Here is a 21,381-nt window from a genome sequence, read left to right as displayed (position 1 = left end):
GAAAGCTGTAATTTGAACTTCAAATGAGACCTTGTGACTGTATTAAGTTGGAAACAAAGTGTTAATCAAAGAGCATTGGGAATACCGTAGAATGCTTGGATAACATTGTGGAATTTTGTTCATTTTAGCTAAATAAGATCTTGATTTGGTTAACAAGTGATTCTAAATTTAGAAATTGATAGGTTTTCTAGGTAAATGGTATATATTTGGCGGGTTGTCAAAAGAAGCATCCTTTCTTGATTATAATTAAAATTATAGTTTCTTTCCTTCATTATGTCTCCTGGGATAAAGTATCAGGAAATCTTCTGCACATTTGTCACCAAACGATCTTAGGAAATCTTATTTATTTTCTGAGGTCTGTAAGGAACCTAAGAATTCCCCTGGGAATCAATAGTCTCTGTGTTGACAACAATGAGTGATATGTCCCTTGTACTGGGTAATATATCATGCTTATTGTCATTCTTTGACTTGTCTCCTCAAAAGAAACAGTGCACAATCCTGCTGTCTATTTTGTACATGCAGTCAGATTGTTGATTGATCATTATTTCAGTGGCTTCTGTAAAGTTTGTATTGCCAGTTGTTGTTTTTTACAATTGTGTATATATAGACACATGCACAATTTAGACAATATTGTGAATGCTGTTATGTGAAGGACCATAAAACAATTTTTTGCAAAGGGCATCTTTGAAGAAGACTGGGTTGAAGAACACAACATTTGGCAGATAAATTAGGCAAAGTTCAGCCACTGTGTGGTTCAGTTCCACTAGAGCAAGTGCATACAATTTTAGTAGTCTCTGGTTGACTTTTAGCTGACAGTTTTTAAGAGCAGAAATAATGGTACAGTATTAGGAAAGTGCATTCCTGTTATTTATTTGCAGTTTCAGTTGCTCTGTTATTATTTAGTGTTCTCTAGGTTCCTTTATTGCTGTTTTGGATGGTTCTGTTTTTATCTTCTATCTCTTCTGCTTCTGGTTTTATTTCTGTAGCTTTTATTGTAGCTTTATTGTTATATTTTGAATGGTTGTTCTAACTAATTTTGGCAGTTGTCTTGGGCAATTTCATCCTGAAAGGTGAGAGATAAGTTTTAAAAATAAACATTGTAAAGGAAAGTGCTATTTTCTAGCACTGTTTGAGCACATGGTGGAGAGTGGAAGTTGCGGGTTCATGCAGTTGTGGATGCATCCTTGCAGAATACAGTGGTACCTCTAATTACGAACTTAATTCGTTCTGTATTTCAAAAGATATTTCAGATATGTGACAAAATACCAAATATTAAAAAACAGATAGGTGACATTAAGCAAAATAAACTGGAGCAACTACTTGATTGGATGCGCTCTGCTAGTTTAAAGCTGGGTTCTGACACACACACAAACAGGCAGACTTTGTGATTATAGTTCAACTGTTACTGAACCAAGGAGAAAGTATCAATCCATTCTTGAACATTGCTGAGGGCTGGTTTGCATGTCTGAGACTTTTCACCAAGCCCTCAGTCTACCAGTAGGTGCAATGGGGTGTGTAAGAGCCAATGAGTGCCACTGATCAGCTATGCATGGCTTGGCAGTGGAGCCTCTTAAAAGAAAAAAAAACTTTAGCAAAGGCAAGTGGGCTGCTGAGCTAAGCTGCTGCTGCTATCTGGCTTTTCTTCCCATAACACACATCTGTTGCTGTGCCCTGTTTTGAAAAGCTAGCAGCTAAACACAAAGAGATTAGTGTGAGATAGAGCTTTGCAGAAACAGACTATTTAATTAAAGGTACTGTATGGGGTTTGCTTGAGCACCTCTGATTACACATGCAAAGGCTTTAAGAAGAGAAATTAGAGTAATGGAGTATTAAGAAGTGATCTTTCCACTCTTTAATATCTCATACATCCAGGCTTGTAAACATTAATGGGTTGCATTCTGATTGTTGCTCTATATGTGTATATGCATATGCCCATTGAATACAATAGCTTACTTGGAATTTACACTTAAGACCTGATCTATTTTTTTTACCATCTGGAATAAGAGAATGTACAGTGTTGGGAAAACATATGATTAAATTTCTGAATATTCCATGTTTTCTTAATTAAAATCTTATTGATTTTAATAACTTGTGGCATGAATGTGCTCATTGTCTTAATGTTTCAGAGTCTGTTTGATTGTTTGGCTTTTGCTGCTTATCTGTGGTGTGTTTGTAGTGAACATATTCCTCTCCAGACTGCTACAGTTCTCAAGTAGGGAACAATTAGTTTTGTCAATCATGATGGACATCCATGGCTAGATCTTCACTTTTGTCCCTTCCTTTTCAGCTTGCTTTTCTAGGTAACAGGGTTAGTTTTGTAGCATATACCATGGCTAGGGAGAAAAGTGCACTAGGCCTGGTTTCAACACTATTTATATACGTATCTATTGAAATTTCTATCATGACCCATCTCTAGATGTTTTCAAAATGTTAAATTGTGACTATCAAAAGACTGATAAAAAAATTGAGTAACCAATTAAGCCAGGTTACAGGTAGGTAGCCGTGTTGGTCTGGATCGAAGTAAAATAAAAAAAAATTCCTTCAGTAGCACCTTAAAGACCAACTAAGTTTTTATTTTGGTATGAGCTTTCGTGTGCATGCACACTTCTTCAGATAAGCCAGTAAAGCTCAGTGTTCAAAAGACCTCACTTTCTCCCTACCCACTTAATAATGGATCTGGGGCTTAGACTATGGCCTCCTGAGTGAGAACAGCAACTTTCAATCTGATATCTCAGTGTTTGGGTGACGTATTGCATTGCATAATGTTTGTGTATTTGGTGTTGCCCTTGGAAATGGGTGCAGAGCTGTAGTTTGTGCATGAAATGTGCACACCAACTTTTGGCGCCTTGTACGCTTCCTTCCAGCAACTGGTGCCAAACATATTGCTCTTCTTTCTTCTGGACCACACCAGTGAGGCTGAGAGGGGGGTCTTGTCATCTGGGCCATCCAGGACCTCTATACATATTGCCCAGACTTGTGCCCCGTTGAGGTCATTTTGGTGCTGCTAGCATAGCGGTTTGACTTCACCCCCAGAGGAGCAATCCATTCTCTCTCGAGACAAACAGATGCCAACCATGGGAGTAGCCAGAATTTGGGGGGGGGCAGGCTTTTGTTAGGGGCAGCAGAACCTCAGATTTGTATTAATTTATATTGATTTTGATTGACTTTCTCTTTTCCCGCTGGACACTTCAAGAATGTGGAAGAGGTCAAGCTGGGCTTTGCACTGTAAACACAGCACATCGTTCTGAATATGCACAGCTAGTTTGATGTCAGTGTCTCAGCCTTCAATGGAGATACTGTTTTGCATTATGTACTGCACTTTCCTCAGGTGTGAGGATTGCAAGGGTTTTCAAACTTGAAATACAGAATTGCCTCCTGAGCTTGTGTACCAAATTTCAGCCTGATATCTCAATGTTCAGTGAATGCCTGTGGTGGCTGATGTCTACAAAGACTGGTTGGGCAGAAGGCAGGGAGACCAGCAGTAAATGAAAGCCAGAGTTAGTGGTAAGCAGAGCTGACAAGTAGAACAACCCGTGAACAGGTTGTAAGTAAGAAATCAGGCAGGTGGATGCTGGGCAGAGGCTGAGGTGAATTTGTACAGATTAAACTTGCAACTACAGAGAAACAAAAGACTCCAGCAGATGCTTCTAGGAAACTGGAAAGCAGAGGATCCATTTTTGTAACTGTAAGAAGTGGATAGCTTTTCAGAAATGCACGTTGTTCTTGCTTGTTCTGTGAGAGCCCCATGCACTAGAGGGATTTGGATTTCAAAGTGAAATTAAAAAGACTCAGAGGTACAGAATAGGCAGTCATAAAGGCAAAGTTAGAGCCTTCTGATCAGATCACTCATCAGAACCTGTGGGGTTGTAGTACTGTGGGGGATATCATCCTGCCTTAGTTGTTTGGAGCTGCTTCTTTTTTTAAAAAAATCTACTCCCTTAAACATTTTTAGGGAAAAAATGAAAATAGGAGTTTTGCAAACTTCAGTGGTGGAAATAATTCCTTTTTGCACAAATAGACCTGTTCATGATATTCCTTCCTCTATTCAACACTGGAGTAAAGGTGAACTAATCTGCACTTTAATATCCTCCACTGCCTGTGTGCTAAGTAGCCATACTAGTCTTTTATTTTGAGTAAAATGAGCAAGCAGCAAGTAGCTGAGGGAAATACGGGTTTGTGGTTATAGATACACTGCTGCAGGCTTTAAAGGTGTAGCATTATGAGGATTTTTCTGCAGGAAGTGGATGTGTATCAGGTGCTCATCCGGTTGTCATCTACGTTCCTTGGCCGTCTACTCATGACTCTTCCCTGACTTTCTGCATTGGTGTGTGTGTGTGTGAGTGCAGCCATGGGACTTCACAGCAAAATGATTTCAGTTTCGGTGATGAGGACCATGGCTCACTTAGGATTTTCCTGTGAGAAGTATTGTCTTCTCTTATAGTGACAGTTTCTCCTTCTTTGAGTACTAAAAGCTGATTGTGAAACTTGGTGCAGGGTAAAATCAGTTTATCACATCTGAACACCTCACTTGCTCTGTGTCTATTTAATTTGCCTGACTTACTCTTTGCTCCTGCGTCTGTAATGTTAGAAGATTAATTTCAAATTGTTAGCATTCTGTTTCCACCCCCTTCACACAAATACCCTCAAACCCACTTAAAACCCACTTCCAAATAAGATGATTTATTCAGACATCATTATTATGCGAACATTAACTCTCTGTTCCTATTTGTTTGAAATAATTCAAGGTAATTTATTGTCAAGTTCGTTATGAATATTACAGCTGTTTCAGCCTCACCCCGTTAAAAGAAAATGTCATAACCGTAACTGACAAGCTGTTGTTGTTGTTTAGTCGTTTAGTCGTGTCCGACTCTTCGTGACCCCATGGACCATAGCACGCCAGGCACTCCTGTCTTCCACTGCCTCCCGCAGTTTGGTCAAACTCATGTTCGTAGCTTCGAGAACACTGTCCAACCATCTTGTCCTCTGTCGTCCCCTTCTCCTAGTGCCCTCAATCTTTCCCAACATCAGGGTCTTTTCCAAGGATTCTTCTCTTCTCATGAGGTGGCCAAAGTATTGGAGCCTCAGCTTCACGATCTGTCCTTCCAGGGAGCACTCAGGGCTGATTTCCTTCAGAATGGATAGGTTTGATCTTCTTGCAGTCCATGGGACTCTCAAGAGTCTCCTCCAGCACCATAATTCAAAAGCATCAATTCTTCGGCGATCAGCCTTCTTTATGGTCCAGCTCTCACTTCCATACATCACTACTGGGAAAACCATAGCTTTAACTATACGGACCTTTGTCGGCAAGGTGATGTCTCTGCTTTTTAAGATGCTGTCTAGGTTTGTCATTGCTTTTCTCCCAAGAAGCAGGCGTCTTTTAATTTCGTGACTGCTGTCACCATCTGCAGTGATCAAGGAGCCCAAGAAAGTAAAATCTCTCACTGCCTCCATTTCTTCCCCTTCTATTTGCCAGGAGGTGATGGGACCAGTGGCCATGATCTTGGTTTTTTTGATGTTGAGCTTCAGACCATATTTTGCGCTCTCCTCTTTCACCCTCATTAAAAGGTTCTTTAATTCCTCCTCACTTTCTGCCATCAAGGTTGTGTCATCTGCATATCTGAGGTTGTTGATATTTCTTCCGGCAATCTTAATTCCGGCTTGGGATTCATCTAGTCCAGCCTTTCGCATGATGAATTCTGCATATAAGTTAAATAAGCAGGGAGACAATATACAACCTTGTCGTACTCCTTTCCCAATTTTGAACCACTCAGTTGTTCCATATCCAGTTCTAACTGTAGCTTCTTGTCCCACATAGAGATTTCTCAGGAGACAGATGAGGTGATCAGGCACTCCCATTTCTTTAAGAACTTGCCATAGTTTGCTGTGGTCGACACAGTCAAAGGCTTTTGCATAGTCAATGAAGCAGAAGTAGACGTTTTTCTGGAACTCTCTAGCTTTCTCCATAATCCAGCGCATGTTTGCTATTTGGTCTCTGGTTCCTCTGCCCCTTCGAAATCCAGCTTGCACTTCTGGGAGTTCTCGGTCCACATACTGCCTAAGCCTGCCTTGTAGAATTTTAAGCATGACCTTGCTAGCGTGTGAAATGAGCGCAATTGTGCGGTAGTTGGAGCATTCTTTGGCACTGCCCTTCTTTGGAATTGGGATGTAGACTGATCTTCTCCAATCCTCTGGCCATTGCTGAGTTTTCCAAACTTGCTGGCATATTGGGTGTAGCACCTTAACAGCATCATCTTTTAAAATTTTAAATAGTTCAGCTGGGATATCATCACTTCCACTGGCCTTGTTATTAGCAATGCTTTCTAAGGCCCATTTGACTTCACTCTCCAAGATGTCTGGCTCAAGGTCAGCAGCCACACTACCTGGGGTGTACGAGACCTCCATATCTTTCTGGTATAATTCCTCTGTGTATTCTTGCCACCTCTTCTTGATGTCTTCTGCTTCTGTTAGGTCCTTACCACTTTTGTCCTTGATTATGGTAATCTTTGTACGAAATGTTCCTTTCATATCTCCAATTTTCTTGAACAGATCTCTGGTTTTCCCCATTCTATTGTTTTCCTCTATTTCTTTGCATTGCTCATTTAAGAAGACCCTCTTGTCTCTCCTTGCTGTTTTTTGGAAATCTGCATTCAGTTTCCTGTATCTTTCCCTATCTCCCTTGCATTTTGCTTGCCTCCTCTCCTCCGCTATTTGTAAGGCCTCGTTGGACAGTCATTTTGCTTTCTTGCATTTCCTTTTCCTTGGGATGGTTTTCGTTGCTGCCTCCTGTATAATGTTACGAGCCTCCATCCATAGTTCTTCAGGCACTCTGTCCACCAAATCTAAATCCTTAAACCTATTCCTCACTTCCACTGTGTATTCATAAGGGATTTGATTTAGATTGTATCTTACTGGCCCAGTGGTTTTTCCTACTTTCTTCAGTTTAAGCTGGAATTTTGCTATAAGAAGCTGATGATCTGAGTTACAGTCAGCTCCAGGTCTTGTTTTTGCTGACTGTATAGAGCTTCTCCATCTTTGGCTGCAGAGAATATAATCAATCTGATTTCGATGCTGCCCATTTGGTGATATCCATGTGTAGAGTCGTCTCTTGTGTTGTTGGAACAGAGTGTTTGTGATGACCAGCTTGTTCTCTTGACAGAACTCTATTAGCCTTTGCCCTGCTTCATTTTGAACTCCAAGGCCAAACTTACCAGTTGTTCCTTTTATCTCTTGATTCCCTACTTTAGCATTCCAATCCCCTGTAATGAGAAGAACATCCTTCTTTGGTGTCATTTCTAGAAGGTGTTGTAGGTCTTCATAGAATTGGTCAATTTCACTTTCTTCAGCACCGGTAGTTGGTGCATAAACTTGGATTACTGTGATGTTAAAAGGTCTGCCTTGGATTCGTATCGAGATCATTCTGTCATTTTTGAGATTGCATCCCATTACAGCTTTTGCCACTCTTTTGTTGACTATGAGGGCCACTCCATTTCTTCTACGGGATTCTTGCCCACAGTAGTAGATATGATAGTCATCCGAACTGAATTCGCCCATTCCCTTCCATTTTAGTTCACTGATGCCCAGGATGTCAATATTTATTCTTGTCATCTCATTTTTGACCACATCCAGCTTACCTCCATCCATGGTTCTTACATTCCAGGTTCCTATGCAATATTTTTCTTTACAGCATCGGACTTTCCTTTCGCTTCCAGGCATATCCGCAACTGAGCCGCTTCATCAGCTCTGAATCTACTTGTACTTGTCCTCCGCTCTTCCTCAGTAGCATGTTGGACGCCTTCCGACCTGAGGGGCTCATCTTCCAGCGTCATAACTTTTATATGCCTGTTGTCTTTGTCCATGGAGTTTTCTTGGCAGGGATACTGGAGTGGCTTGCCAGTTCCTTCTCCAGGTGGATCACGTTTAGTCAAAACTCTCCACTATGACCTGTCCATCTTGGGTGGCCCTGCATGGCATAGCTCATAGCTTCTCTGAGTTATTCAAGCCCCTTCGCCACGACAAGGCATTGATCCATGAAGGGGCAAGCTACACAGAAATAAACACTGTAAATTGAAAGATAGCTTTGCGAAACAGGGCGTAAGAAGGAGTTGCCTAATTCTTTTCATGCAGTTAGCACCCTCAAACATTCTGCTACATGATGCTGAACTACAACTCCCCCCCACTCCCCCCCCAAGCATTGGTCATGTTTGCTGGGGCTGATGGGAGTTGTAGTTTAGCATCTGGAAGGCCAAATGTTCCCCACACATGCTCTACTCCAGGCATAGGCAAACTCGGACCTCCAGATGTTTTGGGACTACAATTCCCACCATCCCTGACCACTGTTCCTGTTAGCTAGGGATCATGGGAGCATAGCTGCCAAGTTATCCCTTTTAATAGGCTTCCTCGCGAGAAAAGGGAAAACTTGGCAGCTATGCATGGGAGTTGTAGACCCAAAACATCTGGAGGGCTGAGTTTGCCTATGCCTCTTCTACTCCCTCAATCCCTAATAGAAATACCGTAAATCATGCATAATGCCTCCAGACAGAGAGCTGAAATCTCATCTATCCAGGGAGGGGTCATCTGAAAGCACATGATGCAGCAATCTTGCTGAAGCTGTGTAGGTCAGTGGCTCAATGAGAGACTCCCTATGAGACTTCCATACACCATAGCTGCCAAGTTTTCCCTTTTCTCGCGAGGAAGCCTATTCAGCATAAGGGAAAATCCCTGTAAAAAAGGGATAACTTGGCAGCTATGCCATACACTGCCTTGAGCTCCTGAGTGAAAAGGTGAGATATTAATGTGATAAGTTGGTTCACACATGCATTGTTCCATCAATTGTTGCTTGTTTCATCAAGCACACTCTTGTGTGAGAGAATGAGCCATGGAAAGAGCTTTCACACTGGACATCAGCTACAATACTTTTTATTGAAAATTGTTCCCACATTCCATAAGTGAGTAGCTAGATGAGATAATAATTGCTAAGTGAGTAGCTAGATGAGATAATAATAATAATAATAATAATAATAATAATAATTTTATTATTTATACCCCACCCACTCTGGGCAGCTTACAGCACGTAAAAAATTGTAAAACATTAGACTATTAAAATTTCCCAATACACCATTGGCTACAGATGAGAGGCATAGTGATCTGGGGTTTGCAAACCAGTCTTACAATATGACACAGGGTATTTGCTTGATGTTACTAGTTATGAATGCACCTTTGAGAAAGGGAAAGGTATCCAGAGCTTATCAGGAAGAAACTCCTGCTTGCCATCCTGAGTGATGATCTCATTCCTCCCTTTTCCTGACACCATGTGCTCAGTAGGGAGGTCTGGAGCAGAAGACCTCAGGCATCTCCAAAGTAATTGCAGATCAAAGGTCAGCGGATGAAACAGAGGCAAGGGCTCTGACAATGAGAAGAGGTTTTAAAACCTGTACCTTGTTTAACACTCCAGTGAGAAAACCCATTTGACTGAGTGAAGCGGCTGCTTTGTGGCAGGTCAGCAGGAGGGAAAGGCTGTAAACCAAGACTTACAGTGGTTAAAGGCTGTAATGCTAAGGGATTGTTGTCATGCCACAGCAGCTGCAATAGTACATAAGCAAAGAGAGACCTGGAATGCAGCTGCTTCAAGCCACTTGTATTTGAGCATAAGAAAAGGAATTGGGGGGGGGGGTTGAAAACTGTTGAGATATGGTCCCATTGATAGGATGTTTCTGTCCTTATCAGCACATACTTTAGGGGTAGCTGGGGTTGCAAAGAATGCAGTTCTACATTGATAAAACAGAGTTGTTGTGACCCCAGGGTCATTTGTACTAGAATGGTAACCATTATGCAGCCTTTTGTTATTGTGTGTGAATTAGTTTGTAACGAGAAAGTGAGCAAAGGATTTGACAAATGTGAGCATTCCATTTTACCACATTACATTTGTTGATATATGTTATTGGTGCAAACTGTATTCATTTTTGTGTGTGTATTTGGTTTGAGTGTGCAGGGGAGAGAAGGTGAGCACAAATTCAGTTGCATAAGGCAACAAATGTTTGCTCTTACTAGAATATACCGAAAGACCTATGCTTCCCATACTTTTAGGCTACGGTGATCATGTGAACCGTGCTGACTCCAAAATCAGCTGGTCGTCCAGTTGTTACATGGTGGAAGTGGCTTTTGTATAGGGATACCCTGTTAAAGATTACACATAACTGCTATATTTTTGCACAAAATTAATGACATGTGATACTTTCTGAGTGTTAATGTTAGTGTTAGTGGGGTCTGGCCTGCCTTGCAGATGGCGAGGTGCGGTTTGTGGGGGTGGCGAGGGGGGTGGGTTGTTTAGTGGGGTGATTGCGGCAGCGGTCAGGTTTGTGAGGGTGGCGACGGGGGTGTGGGTTGTGTAGTGGGGTGTTTGTGTCTGGCTTTGAGGGGTAACGGCCGTTTTAGCTGTTATAGCATGGGGGGGGAACATCGTCCTGCCCTCAAAGATGCAGCTTCTTTTCTATTGGATGCTGCTGGAGTCTTCAGAGCTTCTGCTGGTGATGTCTAATTTGGGCGTCACTTTTTTGTGTGTTTAATCATTATTTTAGGTATGAAAGGCTTGCTTTTTTGGAAAAAAATTGATGCCAGATCCCTCACTGATGGGCATGGAACGTTGTGGCCAAATTTGTTACACTACAGTTCAGCGGTTACGGAGAAAAGCTGTGACCTCTGCGCATGCAATGCCTACATTTTTATATATAAAAATGCATCTCTGGGTTATTTGTGGGGCATAGGAATTCGTTCATCCCCCCTCCCCCCCAATTTTTTTTTAATAATCCGGCCCACATGGTCTGAGGGACAGTGGACCGGCCCACGGCTGAAAAAGGTTGCTGACCCCTGAACTAAACCATAGTTTGCCCATTGTGAATGGTCCTCTTGCTTGCATGCTCCCTCACTCTTTGGTTTGCACAACTTCTTTCCCTCACTCTTTGGTTTGCACAAACCAGAGAGTGTCTGTTATGTATTGATTTAATATGTGTGCATGCGTTTCACTGCTAGTTCTGAAACTACCTTTCCTGCTCCAGGGTGATTCAAACGGGTGGAGTGACAGTTGCTATTGGTTAACTTGTTAGTACTGTACAATTTGGATCTCTACTCTGATTGGGTCCCGCCAAAATCTGAATGTATCCTTTCCCTAACTCCTACTCCTGAGAGTATAGAAGGAGCTCGCCCTTTCCCTCCCCGCAGTCAAGTTCCTACTGCAATAAATGAGATTGTTCTTGTTAGACTTAACTCCTAGCATATCCTTGCAAGCATGCTGCAGAGCTGATTACACAAAGAGCTGAAATCTGCACTCACGACATAACAGTGTCTTAGTTGGGAAAACTATGGTGTACGTAAACCACAGTTTGCTTCTTAAATAAAATTGGAAACAACAGTTGGAAGACGTTTTCTCATTTTGGCAAACATTGCATTGTGCACGTCAGTCTTCCCAATGTGGATGTAGCGGGAAACTACCGGTAGTTTGTGAAAACCAGGAAGTAAAAGAAAATTACAGCATCTGTGTGAAATAGAGTGTGGAAGGAGTACATGAGCTCAAGGCACAGTATCTAGAAAAGGCTTGGGGTGTGTGTGTGATTTGTTCCTATGGGTTCTCTAAATTACCAGATCTGCGCAAACAATACTTTAGAGCAGGGATAGACCCTGTGGCCCTCTAGACATTGTCGGACTCAGGCTCCTTTAATCCTCAGCCAGCAAGACCAGTGTTCAGGGCTGTTGGTAGTTGCAGGCCCAGTGGCATCTGGAGAACCACAAGGTCCTTATCGAAATGCTTGCAAAATGTGGTATATGTTTGATAAATTGGAAATTAATTCAAGCAGGTCTTTTTAAAATGTTGCAAATTCCCTAGGTAACAGACTCAATTCCCTAGGTACCAGACTCAATTCTAAATCTCCTGGCTGACTGGATTGTCCAGAGATCACAATCTCCCTATTTGTTTGCAGATTCTCCTATTTGAGTGAAATAGGGAAATGCATTTAAAAAGAAAAAAAAAGTTATTTCCAATTCTAGGGACAGTGGTTCTGCATTTAGCTGGCATTTCCTGCCTGTGGCAAAGGAATTGGCTTTTGCCCTTTACAGCAAAGGAAATGCAGTTCCTTTTCCAGTTTTCCTTTCCTTACCGAGGTCATATTCTTATTTCAGTCACAGTATTCAGGCTTCCACAGAGGTGATATCTTGTAAGTGAGAGCTTTAAGAAACCCAAAACATTTGCCTCCTTTTTATGAAGCATTTCCAGATCTCCAGCCATAATCACCAAAAATAAATATGACTCATCTTTTAAAAAGATATCAGTGAAAGATTCATGGTGAGTGCTTTTGTGTTAAAATAAAACAGTCTCCCTGTGAATTACATAAACGGAACAGAACGTTGGAATGACTTTTTCAACTTTTCTTTAATAATATTTCCTCAGTTGTTTATATTATTTTCATCTAAGGATTCAGAAATATTTTGCTGAATTTAATCCAGACTTAGAGACTGCAATCCTAACTATGTTTACCAGAAGTAAGTCCAAGTGAATTCAATTTGGCTCAGTCCTGGGAAAGTGGGAATAAGATTGCTGTCATAGTCATACTTGGAGTACGACAGTAAATGTGCCTCCCGAGGTGGAAGACTACCTTTATTTCACTTCCGAGGTTGTATGAGTTTTTAACTGGTCAGCTGCCTTTGTTGTACAAAGTGACTGACAGAGATTTTGTACAGGCTACTCTCGTTTCACGTTGGGGTTACATTCCCAAGATTGTGTCTAAAGCCAAAATTGTGTATACTGTAATCAAAAGCTATTGGGTTCAATAGTGGGTGGGATTGCCAAAGTCTTTTCCTGGACACTCATCTCCTTTCTGTTCCCTTTTTAGTTTTTTTGTCAGGCACATAAAGCTGAATGTGCGTGTTAAATGCACATAAGAGTGCATGTCTACTTAGAAGTACAGTATGTTGCATGGAATTCAGTGGAACTTATTTGCAGGTGTTTAATATGAATGCAGCCTTTCACTTCTTCTTAGTTCAGATTCAATGTACAGTTATAGTTAATGTCCTCCAGTTTAAACAAGTTGCTTAAACCTTAACGCACAGTCTTTAATCATCAGCATTTCTGTCAGTGTTCAGTTTTTTTGTGGTGCAGTCATAACATCACAGCAGAGCCCCTTATAACATCATACCTCATGCTGGGGCAGAGGTTGATGACCCCCCCCCCCCCTCAGCAAGTTTGTTGCTGCAACAAGTGTTGGAGTTGGGTTGTATTATTAGCTCATTTCATTTTTATTCTAGCTAAGGCCCTCAGAATAAGGCGTATTGTTCTTTCATAAGCGCTAGGCACAAGTCCCTCCTATTTTTTAAGTGAACAATTTCTAACAAACTGATTTCTCGCATGCTGTGGCCTATAGCAATTAGTCAGAGGCCAGTCGTCTGGCAAAAACATGGTTGTGCTTATTGCGCTAACAATTTTAAATACAATTTTTAAATACAAATTTAAATACAATGTGGTTTCTTTTCAATACACCACTATCCTTGTGTTGTAGGATTGGACAAAGTTATTTTAAACTGCTTTATGGTTTGTATTTCAGCATCGCCATAGCTGCTTGCATTCATGTCCAATTTCCTTTTGTGCTCACTTTTGGAGGACAAAGCTGTATGGTGTCTTGACGCTGTGCCTTTTATGGTGATTTATTAACTGTGTCAGAATAGATGCTGGGAATTCTGGGGAAGCTGTCTTGTATATTGTGACAGTTGATATTGATTATGACAGTTCCTGGACTCCAGTGGTTTCTCACACAGTAATGATATTTTGTCTTCTTGGTATACATACCATGTGATATACATCATTGTGCTTTTCTTAAGGGGGGAAAAAGCTCTTTGTTCGATACCTTTTATTCACTGTAGTTATGAGAGAGGAACTATAATAATACATTGTGCTGCAAGGAGGCAAAACACACAAACCCCCTGTTGCATAGGAACTGGGAACCAGAAACCATCTTGAGGCTTATATCTAAATGGCAGTTATTGCAAAGTAAGCCTGAATGATTAGTTAGTGTTGCTTGTGTTCATTTACTGTAATAAGTTGCATCCTATATTTCTATTGTGCTGAAATCCACACTCTGCCCATGCACTGAATCTACATTTATTGTTAAAAGCAACAAGATCTTTGCTGTTTTCTTAAATGATAGCTGAACTGTACCTTTTAAGTGCAATCCACATCCCATGGAATTCAGCAAGAAAATCCATAGTTTTTTCCTAGTGGTTCTGGGTTACCAATATTATTAGCAGTCATTTTCTTGTTTCAGAGCTGTAAAGGTCCCTTGCTTGAAAGGCAAGTCAGAGATAGCCTGGGAATTATTTACTCCTTATTTCCACATTCCTAACTCCCTGAAATCAATGGGACTTAGAAATGGTTACATTTATAGGCATCATTTTTCTGTTGATCTATTCTCATGTCTGGATTCTGCTTTTGGAATTTTTGGCAACCACCAATTTTTGGGGGGGAGGGAGGGGCATTTAGTCTAACCAAGGTTTCTCACAATTAAAGCCAGCCCTGTTTGCAGAATTAGTTACAACGGTGCAATTTTTACTTTGGTTGAAGCACACTATGGGTTAAATAGCTAATTAACCCAAATATGTTATGTTCTGAGTACAGTTTCGTTGACCAATATACAGTAGGAGGAGAATACTGTATGGTGGGGTGCAGGGATAGGAAGTTGCTTCCACTAATGAGCTCTTCGGGAGAAGAGACTTGGCTTTTCTCCTTTCCCCGTTAAGACTTATCCAAATGCTCACCAATCTCTTCGCATCAAGATAAAGACAATGCTAATTGCAATGAGAAATCTACCTTTTAAATAAAGTTGGGGTTGTGGGTGTTCAGACTATGAGTGAAAGCATGCAGGCAACTTGATGAAAGGCACCAAGTCTTTGATGCCCCTGCTCATTGCAATATGCCGCTGCTACCGAATACTTTTAAGTATTCCAGCTATGCATCTGCTTGATAATCGGGTTTCAGAATGATTGATGTTAAAAGATGCAAAAGACACTACTGGTTAACCTGACAAGCCTGTTCTAGGAACTTCTGTCTAGGCTGATCACTAGTGACTAAAAATGTTTAATGCTGGTGCGGTTAATGTATTTATTCAGATTCGTAGTCCTTCCTAGCTTAAACGGTTCAGCTTTAAAAGTTTTAAAAGATTTTGCAACAAAACTGACATAGATAAACTGCATAATAGCATTAAAGGCAAGTAGATGGATTGTTTTACTCAGGTTTGTAGGTAATTTTCATATAGTTACTATATTTTTATATGAACAATACGCAGTTAACAGATTAGAGTGGATCACTCAGGCTGCAGCCTTCATTCCATTGAATTCTGTGAGTACTTCTGAGTAGATACACATGAGATTGTTTTTTCTGTTGATTAATCTGTGAAACTTTCACCACCATTTTCAGTAATAGCCTTCACCTACTGCTTCTCACTAATTCAAAATTGTAAAGGTATTAGACAAGTGAGCAAAGAGTTTATTATGATGATGAGCACATTTATTTTATTTATTAATGGGGATAACTTACATCCTACCAATCCCCTATAAAACAGCACTCAAGGCGCTTAAGAACATTCACAGAAAATGCAATAATATAAATATTAGACTATTAAAGTAATACTTAGCAGCAAGTCAATTAAAAACATTGGGACGTAAGATAAAACAAGTCATCCTTAGGTTGTTGCTACAGATAGATTAGAGATAACAGATGGAGAACAAACCAAAACGATTTTCTATGGCCATTAGAGATGAAATTCCTCTTTACTTGATGTACTGTATTTCGGTTTTCTGCTTTATGTAACAACCTTGGCCATATAGCTTGCACAAGTAAATCTCAGAAAATTAGCTGCAGTTATGTAAGGTAGAAATTTTTCCAAAGCCATATAATTTTTCATGGATTTTTTTCAGTTTCTTTTCTTTAAAATGTTTAAAATATGATTTTATTCTATGGAAAATGTTCATTTTCAAAAATGCATTGTTGCATAAAATTATTGAATGGATGCAATGCTAGATTTGCAATTTCAATGTTGTAATAAACTTAAGAACCATATGTTTGTATACACAAGCATGCATACACAAATATTTAGTTTATTTATTTGGACCTAGGATATGGTAACTGTATATGCATTATCAGATCCCATTACATTTGGAGCCATGGAAAAGTTCCTGGTTCATAATTTTCTGGCAAGGTGAAAGGGAATAAGATTGAACTCCAAAATCAAAAGGTTTAACGTTATTGTTTTATTTATTTCCTGGATTTTGAGACTAGCTACATTTGTACTTTAGATCCAGATATATGAGGATTGTGGTGGAACTTGTGAAGCTTTCTTGGTTGGTGGAATCAGAGTTAGATTGTATTTTTGCTTATGGAGCTGCTGGAATCCCTCCTGACCAAGTCTACTTTTGGTTTTAGCTCCTTGAATTTGAGCCTCCTGCTTGAGTGGATAATGTGGGTGTTGTGTAGAAAGCGAGAATTTCATAGTGTGTATTGTAACCTGCCAGATACTGATCTGACATGCATAAAGTTCCATTCTAAATAACTTCATTTATTCTACCCATTTCCATGCTGTCAGGGCTCATTTTGACCTCACAGTTATCAGTGGGCCAGGTCCTCCTGGCTGCTGCCATTTGTGGCGTCTTTACAGCACTGAATTACCACTGGCCATTTGAGATGTTGGCTGGCATACTCTTTACTGCTCTTGTGCATGATATGAATCAGCACCCCATATTTGATGTTGCCTGCATGTGTAAGCACTTGGGAATGTTCTAGAAACACCTCTGATTCTTCTCTCTTTCCTCCATAGATGGCATTCACAGTGTTACAGCGCTTTGCACCTTACGGGTGACGATCATTACTGATGACATGCTGACCAACAGTATCACAGTACGACTGGAAAACATGTCTCAAGAGAAGTTTCTGTCACCACTGCTTGCTCTCTTTGTGGAAGGTGTGGCTACTGTGCTGTCGACAACCAAAGAAGGCATTTTTGTTTTCAATATTCAAAATGACACAGACGTCAGCTCCAATATTCTGAATGTGACCTTTTCTGCTTTGCTTCCTGGTGGCATTCGGAACAAGTTCTTCCCCTCGGAGGACCTTCAGGAGCAGATATACCTCAACAGGACACTCCTAACATTGATATCTACCCAGCGAGTATTGCCTTTTGATGACAACATTTGTCTGCGGGAGCCTTGTGAAAACTACATGAAGTGTGTTTCCGTACTTAAATTTGACAGCTCTGCTCCATTCATCAGCTCAAACACTGTCCTGTTCCGACCCATACACCCCATCAATGGGCTGAGGTGTCGGTGTCCCCCTGGGTTTACAGGTGACTACTGTGAAACGGAGATTGACTTGTGCTACTCTAACCCTTGTGGAAACAATGGCCTTTGCCGAAGCCGAGAAGGAGGCTACACTTGTGAATGTTATGAAGACTACACAGGTATGTTGTTACTTTTGTGAAATAAGCATTGCATTATGCATGTGTTATGTCTTAAGAAAGGCCAACCTTCTAGCTAGCTTCTCAGTAAATCAAAAGACCAAAAAGAAACCAAAGCATAAGGCCAAATTTAAAGCTAACTATAAATAAATAGGAGCAGGGGAAGACCCAGAACATGCTGTGCATGCACAAGGTCCAGTGTTCAGTCCCTCACATTCCCAGTTAACTAAGATTCTTTAACTGGACTGTTGTCTAAGTAGAATCAGGGGTATAGGCTACAGAGGGCCAGTGCAGTAAATTAAGGCAATAAAAATCCCACCTCACAGTTGTTTCAATGGTTATCTTTCCCCTGTACAACTGAGATGGCTGTGGTGTGATAGAAGCTGGGGAATGAGAGTCCAGACCAAAGAACTGTCATAAACTATGTACAGAAAAGATCGCAAAATGCACAGAGATCACGGCTGAGGTTATCAGGGTTAATTCTCACACACCCTACACATGTGGAATGTTTCTGTATCTGGACAACAGGGCTTCTGGCACTTCCCAACAGAACCTGCTATAGGGCACCAGCTCAACTCTGAAGAGATGAGGAAACACTTCCATACATTCTGGATTTGCTAGAACAGTTCACTTATATTGAATCATGTAGTTTTGGGGTCAGTTATGAAGATTTATACGTATACACATAGAGAAAACGAACAGCGGAACACAAAATTGTTCCTCCTTTATACACCTTCCCCTCATATTGGGAACAATAGGAGGGAAGGGAAAGACAGCTATAGATGCACTCGGACGCATGTCTAAATTGATTCTTTCTGGGCACCAGGAAGGCTTAGGATCCTTTGAATCCTATCCCTTCTACTGTTATAACAGTTCTCTGGGTTTTCCAGTGTAGAAGGTGCAATGTTGGTTGGGCCAGGGCTTTAGAGAAGCTGGTGGTATCAAAGAGGTGAGCTCTGACATCAGGTCTGTCTCTGACAATGTGGGGTGGGGTTTAGATCTAGTCTACTCCATGGCCCCTGCAGTACCCTCTCAGGGGCCATTGGATTGTACATTTATATGCATTGATGAACCCAAGTGGCCATGGTTTCTGGGTGTGTGCTCACTATGTGTTTTAGTTGGAGTGAGTTCACTATGTGAACATGCATCTTCACTTTTGCATCTTCATGTCACTATGCACTAGCATAAACACTGCAAATGCTCCATGTAAGTCATGAGTGTGCCCTCAGATGCAGATAATAGAAGATAAATGGATTTAGCATGAGGCTTTTTCACATTTCCTCTGAGAATGGTTGTTGCCTATAAAATACGAATGAGGAACCTGTGCTCATCCAGACATCAATGAACTTGAACTCCCATAGCTAAAGCCAGCATAGTAAATGGTCACGAATTATGGAATTAGAGACCACCAACAGTTAAGAATGCCATGGGTTCCTCTATTATGCTCTAAAAAGATGGTTGATATTCCTTTCCTTAACTACAATTTATCTCTCACTTCTTAAGTTCCTTATCTACATTGACAGGACACCCTGGATCATAGTTCTCAAACTTGTTCGGAGCTGTAGCTGCATGTGAGGCCACAGAATCTACATATTTGCCAGAAGAATGGCCACAGTACAGCTATTGACCATGTAAATCAATAAAAATGAATCAACAGTGCTTTTTTATGGCTGGAACAAAAATCATCCCCAATGGTGGCTGCCCTGGTGCTTAGGCAAAAATGTGATGTGGGTATTCACTATTGCTTGGCTGAAAGTTGAGGAATGTAGGGAATTTGTAGTGCCAGTGCACACTGGAACCTTCTGACGCTGTCTTTTTGAAAATCTTATCCTAGACTTAAAAGGCTAGACTACCCTTGTTGGAGTGGTAATCCTCAAGGAAATGCAGTGTACTGTGGAAGCTCTCAAAATCCACTTGGAACAATAATTACAAGCAAATAGCACAAAATATTTCATCTGTTTGCTTAGATTATACTACAGATATACTTCTATCCCCAAACACCTTGATTTCCTCCAAAAGGCAATTACATCCCAATGAAGAGGCTTCTATTCCCCTCCCATTCTCATTTCTCCCACAATGCTTTGAAGCTTTTCATTTGTTTAGATGTAATTTATACATGATGAAAGTTTCGCTGTCTTCAGGAGTCTTCTGTTTCAAATAGTCAGCTACACAGAGCTTTTATGAGCTATTTTTGAAATGGAAATACCCACCAATTATAATTACCTGGGACAGACTGTACTTCCTGTGATGCAGGGAGGTGAGTGATAAGGAGACATAATATTTGTGGGTTTAAATCATATCTGGAGCAACTTAATTTCATTTGGCCAAAAACGTACATTCACTTGCTTGAATACCTGCCTACAACAATCTCAGACTATGAAGATGCTTGTGGTAAGGAAGAAACACAACATGTCCTAGACTAGAGAATATAAAGTAGATTCCCAAGTGTCCGCCCCCCCGCCCCAATCCTGTATGTAGGAAGCATATGTATGTATTTCTTGGACATAAAGCAGCAAGAGAACAGATTTTATGTTCACACATTTTGTAAAATCACTATCTAGTACTAAAATCAGCATGTCAGTCCAAAAGTTAGGGTTTTCAGCAGTAATGTGGGCAGAAAATTTTCCCATGTGATTTTTCCCCTTTTCTAACATTCATTTGTACGGTAACAATGGATATCAGTTGCAAATACCATATTAGGCAAGCATGGCAGTTCAAACCTTTCTCTTTTTTTACCTTGTTTACTAAATGCAAGTAAAAGAAGCATGCCAAATTCACTGCCCAGAGGGGAAAAAAAATATCTGTTGCAAATTGAAAATATCCTGATGCAAATCTCCTTAATTTCATAATTTGCTCTTCAAATCCCATCCTCCCCCCCAAAAAACCCACCACCCTGGTTGCTGGCTGACAACAGGAAAATCATGTTAAAATCTTCATCCATTGGGACAGTATGCAGCCGCTGTATCTGTTTTTCCACAAGTCCCTTAGCTTCTCTGTCTCCTTTTGTGAGAAAAAATTAAATCCCTACTTACTACAGCAGGGGGGCAGGGGTTAGATGGTTTCTGTGCACTGGAGCTGTTTGTTGGGCACAAAAATTGCTGTTTTGCATGCTGCTCTTGAAAACTTTTCCAAAGTGGATCAAACAGAGGGGTGGAAATTGTGGCTTGTGCCCAAAGAAAGGAAAGAAAACCCCACCGACATCCTGTATAGTGGTCATGTGAACTTGCTTGTGCCTGTGTGAGAGTGTTCTTTTACTCAATCACTGGAGTCATTAGAAGGCTTTCCTCTGTCTCTTTCTGTAATCGTAAGAAGTAATGCTTTGGAGTCTTCAAGGCGGAGAGATTAATTTTGCCAGTTGCACAATGTACTAGATTCAGGAGAATTACAAAACACAATAATGCAAAAATTAATCATTCTGTGTATTCTTTTTTCTTTACAGTTTCTACCGGTATGTGTTTGATTAGCAGGTCAGGCAGAGCATTTGTGTATGATTAAGTTATATTTCAGTTACTGAGCTGGTCAGTAGCAAACTTTCACCCACTTCTACAAGTTAAAGCACTTTTTTCTTTACAGTTTCTATGTGTTTGATTAGCTGGTTAGGCAGAGCATTTGTTCATTGCATCTGGGAATCTGGACTATGTTCTTCCTCTACTGTCAAAGGCACTATGCCTCTGAATACCAGTTGTGGGGACTGCAGGTGGGCAGAATGCCGTTGCTCCCAGGTCCAGCTTGCAGGCTTTCCACAGGCCACTGTGAGAACAGGATGCTTGTCTATAGGGGCCATTGGCTTGGTCCAGCAGACTCATCTTATGTTCTTAAGCATTCCCTTCTTTTCTGAAGATTGTACACTACACAGTAGTAAAGTAAGACTAAAGCATACTTATTTATATTTGTTTTT

The 21,381-nt window shown here is 40.8% G+C and overlaps 1 protein-coding gene across 5 annotated transcripts in view; it reads left to right on the top strand.

Annotated features, from left to right (window-relative positions):
* The window catches only part of CELSR1 (cadherin EGF LAG seven-pass G-type receptor 1), a 172,534-nt gene that overhangs the window by 46,204 nt on the left and 104,949 nt on the right, over positions 1-21,381 (top strand). For all 5 annotated transcript variants that reach the window (XM_060279376.1, XM_060279378.1, XM_060279377.1 and 2 more), the window contains exon 2: positions 16,848-17,486. In XM_060279376.1, coding sequence (XP_060135359.1) covers positions 16,848-17,486 — 639 coding nt within the window. The remainder of the gene's footprint in view (positions 1-16,847; positions 17,487-21,381) is intronic.

This window comes from Zootoca vivipara, chromosome 10 (genome assembly GCF_963506605.1).
Source record: "Zootoca vivipara chromosome 10, rZooViv1.1, whole genome shotgun sequence".
NCBI lineage: Eukaryota > Metazoa > Chordata > Lepidosauria > Squamata > Lacertidae > Zootoca > Zootoca vivipara.
Note: the sequence above shows the minus strand (reverse complement) of the source record. Positions and strands in the feature narration are given on the sequence as shown.